We start from the raw sequence: 15,059 nt of genomic DNA, 5'->3' as shown, positions 1-15,059 counted from the left end.
TCAGCTGAAAGATGGAGAAAGTCCAGTGTCAGAGCACTTAGACTTAGACTCAATGGCATAAGGCATTCATTTTGATCAGTGCCTAAATATTCAATTAATGGACACCCACAAATCCTCACATTTCCCACGGCTATAAGCTGTTTGTAGGGAAATCATTTTTGTTGCCCATGTCATAGATGATCTTGAGCTAGTTTAGTCTGGAAATAACTAATGAGTCAGCCAGCAAGCAGAGCTCATGGACATACTTATATAATTTTTAGTGTGCACATGTCTCTACTTTCATATCATACGTAAATTTTACTGATTTCAATCATTTGATAAGAATTTCCTGAAATCACTATGAAGAAAACTTAGGTGAAAACGACACTCACTTTGTTCTTAAAAATCTTAGACTCTAGCAGGACAGGCAGAACACTCACAAATAATTATCATGCAGGATAGAAAGTGTTAAGTGCAGATAAAGCTATAGGTGAATATAGACGTCCAGACACATGCAATGTAACTGAAAAAGCAAGGATTGGGTTAAGCGTTGAATGGTTTCCAGGAAGGGTTTTCTAATTGTTTCAAAGAAAATTTATTAAACAATAAAACTCTTTTTTCAAATGTTTAAATTACTTAAATTCTTATGGAAAATTGACTTCTAGAATTCCCATTTCTATATACAGGGATATTCCCAAAATTAACTGAATCAATTAAGAGTAAGTCTGTAAATGCACAACCTTTATTTGCTCTTTCAGCTAGAAGAACAATCAAAACATGTAAGTCAAAGAGAAGATGTGGCTGCATTAAAAAGACAGATTTATGATTTATCAATGGTAAGAATCACCTTTTCACTTACAGAAATACATTTCCTGTTAGACTGCTGTTCCCTAAACATAATCATTGCACATTTCTGTCCAATTTCCATTTTCCAGAAATGTTTAAGTCACCTGAGTGCAGATGGGCCTCTTTTCCATTCTTTTAACTTTTATTGGTTTATTTCCTTTGGCATTTCATGTCAGTGAGTTCTCAAAAGGGAAGGAAGACAAATTCATATACACAATTCACCATCTTGAGCTGGTAGCCTTCAGTGAATATTTTTAAAAAATCTTAGATAAATTTTTAAAGTTTAAAAATTATTTAAAAAAAAAAAACTTAGGAAATTCTAATTCCTTTAGAATTTCCAAAAATTTCCAAAAGAACATTTTAGAAAATTTCTAACCACACTCATTTATTTTTAAATGCAAAATGTAAACATGTTAGGTGATAGGATTTATTGTAAAAAGAAGCCAGTCTAGATGGTAATAGATATATTAATTAATAGATATATTAATTTCACAGAATTTTTATCAGTAGTTTCATAGCTGTCATTAGTAAGACAGATGTTTAAATGTTTAGTCTCTGTTAATTTGCCAATAACATGTCAAAGTACATAATGACAAACTCTTGAGTGTTGGAGTTTGGCACCAAATGTTATGTATTAAAAACAAACAAACAAACACACAACTTTGAGGATTTAGATTTTTGACACTTTAATACTTTATCATAATTTCAAGTTACATTGAATTGATAACTAGTTTTTTGACTACCAAGATTTGAAGACTTGTGGATGGGTGAGAGTGGTGTGTGGGAAAGTTACACTACTTGTTATTTCATTTCTCCCAGGTGGAAGAAACTGAGTCTAATGACCTGCAATGTTCCTTTTCTCTAGGAAAATCAGAAAGTTAAGAAAGATCTGTTGGAAGCACAGACAAACATAGCCTTTCTTCAGAGTGAATTAGATGCTTTGAAAAGTGATTACGCTGATCAGAGTCTGAATTCTGAAAGGTATGAATCTTCACATCTGATTTTTTTTTTTAGTTTGAGTGGAATGTTTATTTAGGTAACCATCCATGGGCATGAAGCTTAGTTATGTAATAATAAAGACTTATTTATTAACTTTACTGGTATAGTCTTTGCTTTCTAAAGATTTTACTTTTAGTATTGTTAGGTGGCCCAGGAGGCGGCGAGGAAATAAAGAGAGCCGAGTCAATCAGAAAAGAAAGAAAAGGAAAGGTTTCATTCTGCGTCCCTGAGAGACCCAAGAACCCCAAAGACAGGGCCAGTGGATTCATGCCCACGGGAGGGGGGGCACTTTGTTTTATACTGTGGTTGGGTGAGGGGCGGGGGCATGAACTGAGGAAGTCTCCGCTGCAGGGGGTCGGCAGGGTATTCAGGAAGGAGTCAGTATCTGTGTGGGGGTCGTTGTGGATTCGGGGAGAAGCCTGTATCTGTGTCTGGCAGGCTGATCTGTTAGAAATTCCAGGGAGGGTCCATTATCTCATCACACGTCTGCGTGTATCCAATCGATCCTGGGCTCTCTCAGACCTAACAAGTATCAGCTTTCCTAGTGATTTTTTGTGTTTTTAATTTTTTATACAAACAGATTAATTAGTTTAAATATTGACTGTGTAGGACAGTGCAGGGCTTAATAAATGATTGAATTAATTGGGAGTAGAAGAATGTACTTAATGTTACATTCTTGATGTACATTAATATCACATCAAGAGTTAGTGCTAATTAAAGGGCTTTGAAGGTAGGAATAGTGGCCCTTCAATATAAGAAAAGGAAAAGTAGACATCTTAGACAAGTAATTTTATTTTGCTGTGCTTTAGTTTTGTAGTATGGTATATAATAACACACAGAGAGACATGTATTTATATATATGTATATGTATATGGAGATATAAAATTGTATATATGTGCAAATATAAAGTACATATATATGCATACACACATTTGCATATAAATGCATCTATATACATATGTGTATATGAAATGTAAAAGTTGTGGTCTCTGCTCTTTGAGAACTTGAAATTTAATTGAGGAAGGTTAAAAAGCGAAGACCCATTGAGGTGACCTTGGGAGGGGGAATAGGTTTGTGTTGGTCAAGGGGAGCAGAGGCAACATCAGCAAGTAACACGGGTACCTAGTAATTTACTAGTACTAACTAGTACTTAGTAGTAACACATTCAGTCCACATAATGCCCAATGAGACAGGGACTTTCCTTATCCCCGTTTCACAGATGGTAAGAGAAAGCTAAGAGATATTCTAGGTGAGGCAGTACCCAACACAGGGTCAAGAATATAAGGACAGATAAGCCTGGTTTGGGGGAAGTGGTTATGCCACTGGACAGGAAAAAGACATTTTGAAATGAAAGGTAAAAGTTTTAAAAAATTAAAATGTTTAAAACCTTGTTTAAAACTAAAATGTAAGAGCCCAGAATTTCTGGTAAACAAACTTAAATTTCTGCAGACAATTGGAAAAGTTTTAGCCTTATTAAGAGAGCAAATGTGCAGGTTATTGTGGACAAAGTTTGATACCTTGAGAGCTTCGGAAGCTAGTGAGGGGGTTTATCTGCTTAGAAATGGGGCTGAGATGGAATACGGGCTGGCTATGAATGGCTGGTGTTCAGAGTGGACTTCTTGAGGATGAGGCCAGGGCTTCATAATAGAGCAACAGAGGAATCAGTGTGTGAGAGTTTGTAGTGCATGGAGAAAGCCTGGTCCTGTGGATTCCCCATGATTTAGGAAGAGGAGAGGAGGGAAAGTAGGAGTAGGGGCAGGGAAGGGAGAGAAGGAATCATGAGAAAGGAGAGGATAGCTGGGGTTGGGATTGTATGAGGCTTGGAATGAGCAGGGAAGGGTTAGAACTGACGGTGAATTGAGGAGAAGGGACTTAGCAGAAGGTCAGAGGTTCATTCCCAGTGAGGACAGCACCAGGTCAGTGGAGTGGGGAGGAAGGGCTGGTGGGTGCAGAGTGGGCGATGAGGTGGAACAGCACCTTGCACAAGGAAGCTGAGGGTGTGGTGTGTTTGTGGAGTCCCAAGAGGAGAGGAGGCTACTGACAGCCCAGAGAAACCAAGTGGGAGCACAGGTGAGATAGAAACCGTGGTCAAAGACACACGTCTTTGCAAAGGTGAAAAAGAGTTTGAAAGGGCAGGTTTGGGTAAGGCAGGACTGATCACCTAATTCTCACTCAAACATAAAATATAATTTTACAGGGATCTGGAAATAATCCGAGAGTACACGGAAGATCGAAATAGTCTTGAGAGGCAAATTGAAATACTCCAGTAAGTTCTCATATAAAATGCTCATTGCATTTACAATTTTACTTATTTTTTGTTAGTAACACATGTGCCACATGTAACACAGGTGCTGTATGCTAAGGGCTGGGTTCTCATGCCCACTCATGCATCTTCTAGCTGTGCCGCCTTTAGCACAACCTCTTAGCTGTCTGACGCTTCTAATCCTAAATCATCTAATAAAACCCAGGCACTAGAGTGTCATTCTCTATGTCCTAGCAAGTCAGGTGGTGTGTCCAGCGTGTCTTTATTACACCTCTGTTAGAATAATGGCCCTGACCTTAGCGGCTTTCTCTGCAGCTCACCTGAGAGGTGGTCAGGCGTCTCACGGTAGTGCATGTCACAGCAGCAGGCTTACACGGTCCTTCTTTCACAATTTATATTGCCTGGTTATAACTGGGTATGGTTTTCCTTGGTTAAAAAAAAAACACCCTATTGGAAATATTTTACCTGCTCTGTCAACTTCACAGCTGAGTTGCAGTAATTCCAGCTTCTGAGGCCCTTCCCCACGAAACCTCCCCCTCTCTCTCCCTGTCTCTGTTTTCTACCCATGCAGTCTTTTCTGCTGGGTTCACTTACCCCAGTGAAGTAAGGTCAGGCTTGACAAATTCTTTTCACCATCTTTGAATGGTTTCCAAGTCTCCCCTGTGGCAATTACAGAGTGATGTACTACCATAATCCTATTCATTCATTCATTCATTCATTCAGCATATTTTCACTCACCACCTTTTATGGGTCAGGTGCCGGGGACTGAGAATAGAGTGGCAAGTAGGAAGAAAAATGAATCTCTCTCCTAATGGGGCTAGTCTAGAGAAGAAGACAGAAACTGATCAATAATAATAGAAATATGAAAGGCCGAATGAAAGAGGTGGGACAAAGGGAAGCGATGTGTATACTGTAGAGAACTTTGGCCTAATCGGGAAGGCCCAGGAAGTGTTCCCAGTGGAAGCATCAAGTGAACTGAGGTCTGAAGCATGAATAAGCCTTCAGTGGGGAAAGATTAGCCACTCTCCAAGACAGAGGTTCTGAATTATCCTCATTTCATAGAAGAGGTTGCTGAGGCTCCGGCAGGTTAAATAACTCCTGTCAGTCACGTGAAAAGGACCCTCCTGAGTTGGGATTTGAAACCACAGTCAATGTCGGAGCCGTTAACAGGTACACGGCAGTGCCCAGTGGTACAGCACCAGGCCAGGAGTGGGATGCACGAGTAGCCAGAAAAGAGTCTAGCATCACACACCATGTCCATAGCCGGGCTGTGCACAGGGCGATAGAGTGGCTCCTGGTGTCAGCCGGGGCCAGGCATTTAGTGTGCAGAGACCTGCATGAAACCTATTCAAACAACAGAGCTCCCCAAGGGAAGAGAAGTTCCACAGAACAGCGAATGCCTTCCTAACATGCCTTGAGATCTTTAAAGAGAGGTGATGCGTGCATTCAGTTGTACTTCTAGTAATGAATTGTGATCTCAGTTTGTGAGGTGTGAAGGGAAGATGTAGGAAGCTACAGGAGATGGTAATTCCACCTTCTGAACATCACAGCCTGGAAAATAAGTGGTGACATTTCCCCCTACTGATACTTTCCACGTTGATTTATGTTTTATTTACTCACTCTGCAGAACAGCTAACCGGAAGCTGCACGACAGCAACGACGGCCTAAGGAGTGCCCTCGAAAACACTTACAGCAAGTTCAACAGGTCCTTGGTATGCAGCAGAATTTTCTAACGCGTGGTGTTCTGTCTCGTGGTAGACTATATCGATGGAAATCTTGTATTTTATTCAGGAGAACTTACAATTATGAGAAACTATTTCATATAATAAAAGGGGGCATTTTCCAAAATTAAAAAACTGTGCTAGCCCTCTGAGGAAACAAATGCCCAGAGGCTAACCAGCTCTTGTTAGGTAGCCTAGGAAACCAGAGAATGATGAGCAGGTGTGACCTGGGCCCTGGCAGGTCCATAGTGTAGCAGGTAGGTAAGACGTGCACAGGTAGCAGTAACATAAGAGAGAGTGGGCAGTCCATGGAGGTACAAATGAAACATTGCCCAGGTGAGGGGAGGGAGAGGGTGCTTCTGGCTGAGGAGTGTGCTCACACACACAGCATTATTTACGGTAGTTGACCATCAGATGGAGGCCTTGGATTTTAAACCCTCCTGCAGAAACTAGCTAAGCCCCTTTTGGAGTTTGGAATTTTGAGGACCTTCCCCAGACTCTGTGTGTGAGAAAGCCTCTTCTCCCTCTTTTGGGGGTCAACTTCAAGTTTGGGGTCTCATAGGTGTAGCTTCGGGTATGGAAGGGTCACTCACTAAACCAGATTATGGTTCGAGAACAAACAAATCAAAAGAAGTTGGTATTGCACAGTCCTGGCAGATTTAGGGCACTGGGAGCCCCTTTATGGCTTACGTGGTAGGGATTAGACTTATGATACAAGGAGGAGAAGATTCCATATGTGGTTGTTGCATCCCCTCACCACCCCCTTGATTTTGGTGCTCACATTTGCTCATGTAAGACAACAAACTTTTAATTGCATTGGAAGTTAACTAGTGTGCTACAGGTTAAAAACCATATATATAAATAAAATGCTTACATTGAGTAACGGAACAATAATTATGCATTTCAGCGCGTAAATAATACATCGCCAGGGAATACAAGTTCTAGGAGCAGTCCGAAATTTAATGGTCATTCTCCTCAACCTCCAGGCTATGACAGGTATGTTATTTTCATTTTGTTTGAATTCTGGATCAAAGTTGAAAGGAGAGTAAATTTCCTTAGAGGTAAATTAAAATAATAGAATATATTTTGGGCACTAATTTGTATTTCTACACTTACTTTAAATTTTGAAACATGAAATATGTATAAAGATTAAAGTAAAAATGTTGAAGATAGGGCAAAGTAATTTCCTTAAGATGTCATGACTTGGTTTTATGTAAGCTCACCTTGACCTCATTCCTAACTGTGTCTTGTTTCTTAGAAGTGGACTTGGTAAAGGGAGTTTCAGGGAAACCACTCAAACTCCGGTATATGTTGTGTTATTCAGCGATTCTAAACCTGTGGGTCGTGACCCCTTTGGAGGTCGAACAACCCTTTCACAGGGTTCGCCTAAGACCATGGGAAAACACATATATAATTACATATTGTTTTGTGATTAATCACTATGCTTTAATTATGTTCAATTTGTAACAATTAAATTGGGGGTCACCACAACATGAGGAACTGTTTTTAAAGGGTCGCAGCATTAGGAAGGTTGAGAACCACTGTGTTATATGATGTTGAGATTCTTGGTAAATGTTTAATAGCTCAGCATAATATGTAAGCTATATTCAAGGAAAAGGACACTTTCCAAACAAAAGCAATATGGCTAGTGTTTCCAAGCTCTACTGTATTAAAGGAGTCACAGAGGCTACCAGAAGTGAAAATTTAGCTCTATTTTTTAAAAATTCATCTTATTGTTGAGAATATTACAGATGTTCCCTCTTTCTCCCATTGATCCCTTCCAACCCACCACCCCCCGTGCTTTCACCGCACTATTATCTGTCCATGGATTATATATGTATGTATTTAAGTTCTTTGGTTAATCTCTTCCTGTCCTTCCCACCCCCCGCCTTCCCACCGAAATTTGTCAGTCTGTTCCATGTTTCCATGTCTCTGGATCTATTTTATATGTCAGTTTATTAAATTCATTAGATTCCACATATGAGTGAGATCATGTGATACTTGTCTTGCTCTGACTGGCTTCTTTCACTTAGCATAGTACTCTCCAGGTACCTACATGCTTTCTCAAAAGGTAAGAGATCCTTCTTTCTTTATAGCTGCATAGTATTCCAGTGTGTACATGTACCACATCCTTTTTATCCACTCATCTACTGATGGGCACTTAGGCTGTTTCCAGATCTTAGCTATTATAAATAGCGCTGCTATGAACATAGGGGTGCATATATTCTTTCTGATTGGTGTTTCAGGATTCTTAGGGTATATTCCTAGAAGTGGATCACTGGGTCAGGTGGCATGAAAATATTTGCCAATGATGCATCTGATAAGGGATTACTTTCCAAAAAGCTCATACAACTTAACAAAAGGAAGACAAAAAATCCAATTAAAAAATTGGCAAAGTACCTAAATAGATACTTCTCCAAAGAGGACATATAGATGGCCAAGAGGCATATGAAAAATGCTCAAAGTCACTAATCATCAGAGAGATAAAATTAAAACAACAATGAGGTGTCACCCCATCCCTGTCAGGATGGCTACCATAAAAAAATCAACAAATGACAAGTATTGGTGAGGATGTCGAGAAAAGGGAACCCTAGTATCCTGCTGGTGGGAATGCAGACTGGTGCAGCCATTATGGAAAACAACATGGAATTTCCTCAAAAAATTAAAAATGGAACTGCCATTAGCTCTATTTTTAATTAAATAAAGTGAAATATTGGCCCTACTGTAACTTTAGATCTAGCACTAAAAATGGAAAGATAATATGTGTGAACACACACGTGAACACATACATGCATCCGGCTACTTAAATGGTTACTTTTGGAGTATGTCAGGGTTCGAAAGTAGAAGTGAATGGGCAAACTACAGGTTTCCATCTCTCCATCTCTGATGCAGCATTCTGATTCATGCTCATTTCCTTTTCACCTGGGGATCTTTAGTCTAAAGAATAATGTACTTAATATGCTGGTGATAGCAAAATGGGCCAGTCCCCTTTCAGGAAGGTCAGTGGTCACTTTTAAGAAAATTCTATCCATGTAGCAGATGTTTTGTCCACTGATTTGTGAAATAAAAAATTGTAATGGTTTGTTGATTTATAGGCAGCTGACTGCTCTGTTATTGGGAAATACAGATTACTTTTAAGAATGTGTTGGTGTGATGGCATTTTTCTGGGCTGATATCTAAGGTCAGTTTTAAGCACACGGGAAAAGATGCCTAACTGAAAATTATTCCAGAAATTCCATCATGATTTATTTTTGAAGACAGTAAATACCATGAACAAGGCTCATAAATACTGGACTAAGAGCCCATGGACAATAGCTTCTGAGGGACAAGTTGTCACACCCCAGAGGCTCAGAGCGACAGGACCCTGTCACCTATGTGCTCACCACCTTGAATAGAGGGATGCCATTGTCCCACTGATGTTCCGTTTTGGGCAGTCACTAGTTTGATAGAAGTTAATATTTTCTTTTCTTTTTGATGCTAGTATAAACAGTTAAAAGCATATTATAAATTTAATTTTATTACTTCTGTGGCCTTACTGAATTTCAACTTGTCTATTTGTTTTAGCTTTGTGTTTTTCTAAGAATGCCAATGACAATATGACTTGTTTTAGATTTTTACATATTTCATTGTAATGAAAATATTCTCTGGGTGGGTAAGAGTAGTTTACTTTTGCCGAAACCGGTTTGGCTCAGTGGATAGAGCGTCAGCCTGCGGACTGAAAGGTCCCAGGTTCGATTCCGGTCAAGGGCATGTACCTGGGTTGCGGGCACATCTCCAGTGGGAGATGTGCAGGAGGCAGCTGATCGATGTTTCTCTCTCATCGATGTTTCTAACTTTCTATCTCTCTCTCTTCCTCTCTGTGAAAAATCAATAAAATATATTTTAAAAAAAAAGAATAGTTTACTTTTAAAATAGTATGTATATAAGTTGAGTTTGAAAAAGTCTGATCTGTACCTATATTTTTAATTTAAAGTTTAGACATTCATGGAGATGATCTCAGTTCAGGATTTTACTTCTCCTTTTTCCTTATCAAAGATACAAGTATGTTAAAAAGATAAAGTTCTGACCAATAATGACATGGAGCTGAAGTAGGTTGTACTATATTATAATGAGAATGGTTTTCTTAAGTTCCTTACAGATTAACCTAAAATCAATTTCAGAAGGAGAGTGTCATAAATGATGAAATAGTAAAAGAATGTATACACACCTAGCTAGCTAGGTAGATTGAGATTTGGTATGAAATTCCTGTTCCAAGAAAAATACCTCGTAAGTGAGCAACATACCAGATAAAGCATATTGGTTAAATCACCTTTTTAGTTCATTTTAAACATTTGCTAAAGGCACCAAAATAGTTTGATTTCTAAGATTTATATAGCTTATACTTCTATTAAGTCCACCCTGTCTTTTCTAAGCATATCCATCTCTTGTTAGTTCTCATATCTGGAGACCCATGTACCCGCCCATTGCCCCTTTCTGATGAAATCATGTGTGCCAAGTAGCTAGGATTGTGTCCGATGTGTAGCAGGGACTAAAGAAATTATAGCCACTGTTTTTATTTTAATATAAAACTAGATTCTTATGAAAATAAATAGAAAAGCAGATGTTTGAGTTTCATGAGAGGAAAGATCCACAGAAGTCAGAAGTTCTAACCTTTCTGCATGAAACCTCTCCTGTAGGGGTTTTTCCAGACTGTGTGTCGACATTTCACAGCAGAAAACTCATTTCACCTTCCAAACTGTTTCAGGACCACATGTTTGTAATTGTCATTTTTCACCATGTTGTTAGAAATATGACTCTCAGAAAAGTCTACCAGTTGGCCCTTATTTTGTCTTGGGAAACCTGAGGGAATGTATTCTTCTTCTCGTGTCAGCCCTTCGCTTATTTGAAGAGCGAAACCATTAAGATTTAAGCTGAGTGCACTGAACCATTTCTCATATTGGAGGGTTTTGAGTCTCATGTCATCACTGTTGCCTTCCCCTCCCCCCATACACACTCCCCAGGTTATCAGCATCCCTTTTAAGTAGAGATGTTATTCAGAAATGGATGCATTGTTCAGCATGTGGTCTGACCACACGAGAGGGAAAAGGTTCACATGTTCTACATTTATTTTTCTTTTTTAAAAAAATATATTTTATTGATTTTTTACAGAGAGGAAGGGAAAGAGATAGAGAGTTAGAAACATCGATCAGCTGCCTCCCGCACACCTCCCACTGGGGATGTGCCCGCAACCAAGGTACATGCCCTTGACTGGAATAGAACCTGGGACCTTTCAGTCCACAGGCCAACGCTCTATCCACTGGGCCAAACCGGTTAGGGCCATTTATTTTTCTTAATGCAACTTTAGATTGCATTTAGATTCTGGGAACCTTTTTTTTTTTTTTTTTTAATCAGGAAATACTAGTAAAGGTGATTAGAAAAATACTTTCATTTATTAAATGCTTGAGTGTCTTTATTTTAATTGACTGTTGCATGGAATGAACTGATATGGCTTTGAATGTTTTATTTCTCCCGATGCTTAATCATGGAACACACTGTGATTCTTGGCAAACGTGCGAGTGTCGGTCTTGAGTCCACTCTTGCCCCTGTGGTCTCGAGCATTGAAGCCCTCAGATACCAGTCTTCTCCTCTACCCCAGGTCCTCCCGCTCTTCCTACGTGGATGAGGACTGTGACTCGCTGGCCCTCTGCGATCCTATGCAGAGGGTGAATTGTGAAGTTGACAGCCTGCCTGAGAGCTGCTTCGACAGTGGCCTGTCCACCCTGAGAGATTCCAATGAATACGACTCGGAGGTGGAATACAAACACCCGAGAGCATTTCCGAGGTCGCACGGCATGCGGGAGAGCTCTGCTGGCGATGCTTCAGACACAGACGTAAGCCCTGGGAATCACTGCTCTCCTAGGGCCCCTAGGCTCATCCTCCATAGAGATCTGGCACCCTGTTTGACTTTGATCTGTTATGGGAATCCATTTTAAAGGTTATAACTATGAAACACAGGTAGAATGGTTTTTTTTCCTCCACTAATTTAAGGAGAAATCCTCATTGATTGACTTGTGGGGCACTCTGTTCCATAGCAGCATGGACTACACATTCAGCTGTATCTGTTTCTTCTCTTGAACCTATGATGCATATGTGTAATGAGAGGCGTTAACAGCTAACTTTTTTAAAAAACAGGTTCCTGATATAAGGGATGAAGAGACGTATGGTTCAGATGGTGTGGCTTCGGTCTTAGACTGGAAGCCCCCTGCTAGTGAAGGCAGCGTTGCTAGTTACCCAAGAAAGCCCATCTTGGCACTTTCACCCCAGGTAGGTGGTTCCTGAACAAAAATAATTTTCTGTGTCTTGTAACTAGTTAGGAAGGAAACTGACACCCCCTTTGTCACCCACTGTGTCTTTTACCCCTAGACAGACATGGCGGATGAGAACAGGTCTTCCAGCTCACAGAAGGCCTACAAGATCGTGCTCGCGGGGGACGCCGCAGTGGGGAAGTCTAGTTTCCTCATGAGACTTTGCAAGAATGAATTTCGAGGAAATACAAGTGCCACACTGGGTATGATTCCTTTTTCAGATTTTAATGGAGAAATGACTTTTTTAGCTTGGTTTTAGTTTCTTGAGGGGTTGTGTACACAGATACACAGGTCAGTCTCTCTCCCCATACATATAGATAGATGTGTGTGTGTGTGTCTTTGTCTATGGAATGGTCCTCTCCTGTTTTGGCGAAGGCCTAGCTTTAGGAAAGGGAGACTGACAAAGGACAGAGGTATCTACTTAGCAGTTGATGACAGGTTAAGCTTAGAGCCTGAGAGGACAAGTTCATTTATTCAGCAAACATTTCCTGAGTCCTACTGTGAGCCAATTGCTGTTACAGGTGCTAAGGCAGGGGTCCTCAAACTTTTTAAACAGGGGGCCAGTTCATTGTCCCTCACACCGTTGGAGGGCCGGACTATAGTTTAAAAAAAAAAAACTATGAACAAATTCCTATGCACACTGCGCATATCTTATTTTGAAGTAAAAAACCAAAACGGGAACAAATACAGCATTTGTATTTGCATGTGGCCTGCGGGCAATAGTTAGAGGACTCCTGTGCTAAGGATACACAATGAACAGAGTTGACTACATCCCAGCCCGCAAGGAGTTTACATCTCAAAGGAGGGAAATGGATGAAAAACAAATAATAATTTTTTTAAAAAAAGAGGTTTAGGGAGAGGTATACTTTTATGCAGTGTGGCCAGGGAAAGCTTTTCTCATAAGATGTCGTTTGACATTGGTAAAGGGACATTATTGATGGCTTGTTTGTCACTGTAGTCAAAATCATACAAGTTTGCTACCTCCCTCCTTAACAATGGAATGTATTACCTCTCAGAAGAAGGCAGAAATTATGCCTAATTTCCCAAATTTGCATAATAATCAGTAGAAGGAGTTGAAGATATGCAAATTATCATTTATTTTTCTTGTGTATCTAAAATGTTCTTATTTGGATAACCAGAAAAGTTAGAAAAGATTGGTTACCCTCTTCACAGTGGGCATCTTTGTAAATTTATGGTTCTTTATTTAGACCACTCAAAATAACAAAGCCAAAGGTTCAATTCAATTTGATTCATAAAAAGACTCCAGTATGCGGTTCAGTTGCTATATATGTATATATGGCATATGTACATAATCATATACATATATACACCTACACATATTTATGTACATGCGCACACAGATATAACAGTTCCCTACTTACATGACAGATAGAGCATAGATTTTTCCCCTTTGTCCATAGACTAGATTCTTCCCCAAGTCAGGCAGCCTGCAGATAGTGCATCCCGTGCAGTTGTGGGGTCTGACTGATAATTCGTATGTGAAGTCACTCTCGATGAAGGCCATGCTCATTTCTCTCATCTCCCTGGGCTCTTTGCTTTATTGACTCCTGTCTCATCTAAAGAGAACTTGAAAGTAAAAACCAGTGGAATGATTTACATCCTGTTCTCCGTGTTCTCTTCTATTCCTTTGCAGGAGTTGACTTTCAGATGAAGACCCTCATTGTGGATGGAGAGCGCACAGTCCTGCAGCTCTGGGACACGGCCGGTCAGGAGAGGCAAGTGCTTTCCGGAGAGCTTGGGCCCTGCTTAGGCTTACACAGACAAGCTTCGCAGCCCACTCCGTGTTTTCTGTGCTTATCACTATGTAATTATAAGGTACCATACAGTTAGATGGTACCTTAGAATTTCAAGAATGCTCACTTTCTTACCTCTTTCACTCATCTATCAGCTGTGTGAGAAAAAGGATCTTAAGCTTCTACGAAGCTTGTGTTCAGTTGGGAAAAGAGAGGGCCTGTTTCCTAACTAGAGAATTTAGTGAGATGACACCTCTGAATGCAGTGACAGCGTGAGGAGCTGCTCAGGGGGCACAATAGAAGACAGCTTCCCTTGGTTCCAGGGCAGAGGCACAAACTAAATAGCAGAGTCGCACCTGGTGATGGTACCTCATCTTGCATTTATTGCCCTTGACCAGAAGGATTTCCTGTCGGTTTTAGTATTGTCTAACTCTTTGGGAGCAGAATCTATCCAGCTGTTCAACAAGTAAGTATGGGGTGCCTACCTACCTCTGCACCAGGCACCATTTAGGCTGCTAAGATTCATTATTGAATCTTCGCAATAGGACACAAATACCTGCCCACGTGGAGCTCCTGTTCTGCAGCCGACTGAGCATTCCAACGTTTAAAAAATACTTGTGGCTGACATGGCCCTAACTAAGACAATATGAAATATTGCACTTGATTTAGAGAAAGACATGTAGGTTGCAGTGTGCTCTTACCTTAGTGAGTCCCTCACCTCCATGTATGTAATGTGCCTGGTGCATGGTGGCATCCACATTGTTCTCCCACCCTCCTCAAGCCTGGAAGACCATTTTCTCTAATGTGTGTCTCCTTCCACCCTTCTCTATGTCCTACTCATGGGTTTTGGTAGGTTTTAGCTGAGGCTGGAACTTTCAGAAATTACAGTGTCATCCTTGTCCTGGTTATGTTTTGGGGTTTGTAGACATTCTTGGGGTTGTTTGGTGGAACAAATGATTGGCTTTTTAAAATCAGTAGCCCAGATTCTCATCCTGTTATCTGTCACTGGGTCAGTCTGGGCCTCAGAGATGACTTTTACAGTGATACATTGCCCTCAGATTTTTTCACTTGGGGCTTATTAGAGAAGATGAGAAAAAGGTGAGTGAGCACAGAAGAGACGAAGAATGGAGCAGCAGCAAACAGACTGATTAGA

The 15,059-nt window shown here is 40.3% G+C and overlaps 1 protein-coding gene across 1 annotated transcript in view; it reads left to right on the top strand.

Annotated features, from left to right (window-relative positions):
- Positions 1 to 15,059, top strand: part of RASEF (RAS and EF-hand domain containing) — a 53,936-nt gene that overhangs the window by 27,671 nt on the left and 11,206 nt on the right. Inside the window, exons 5-13 of the mRNA XM_081104216.1 lie at positions 738 to 815; positions 1,691 to 1,806; positions 4,022 to 4,090; positions 5,715 to 5,799; positions 6,716 to 6,804; positions 11,444 to 11,678; positions 11,980 to 12,111; positions 12,211 to 12,355; positions 13,807 to 13,888. Of these exons, the coding sequence (XP_080960342.1) occupies positions 738 to 815; positions 1,691 to 1,806; positions 4,022 to 4,090; positions 5,715 to 5,799; positions 6,716 to 6,804; positions 11,444 to 11,678; positions 11,980 to 12,111; positions 12,211 to 12,355; positions 13,807 to 13,888 (1,031 nt within the window). The remainder of the gene's footprint in view (positions 1 to 737; positions 816 to 1,690; positions 1,807 to 4,021; positions 4,091 to 5,714; positions 5,800 to 6,715; positions 6,805 to 11,443; positions 11,679 to 11,979; positions 12,112 to 12,210; positions 12,356 to 13,806; positions 13,889 to 15,059) is intronic.

Source organism: Myotis nattereri (genome assembly GCF_964212035.1).
Source record: "Myotis nattereri genome assembly, chromosome: 12".
Lineage (NCBI taxonomy): Eukaryota > Metazoa > Chordata > Mammalia > Chiroptera > Vespertilionidae > Myotis > Myotis nattereri.
Note: the sequence above shows the minus strand (reverse complement) of the source record. Positions and strands in the feature narration are given on the sequence as shown.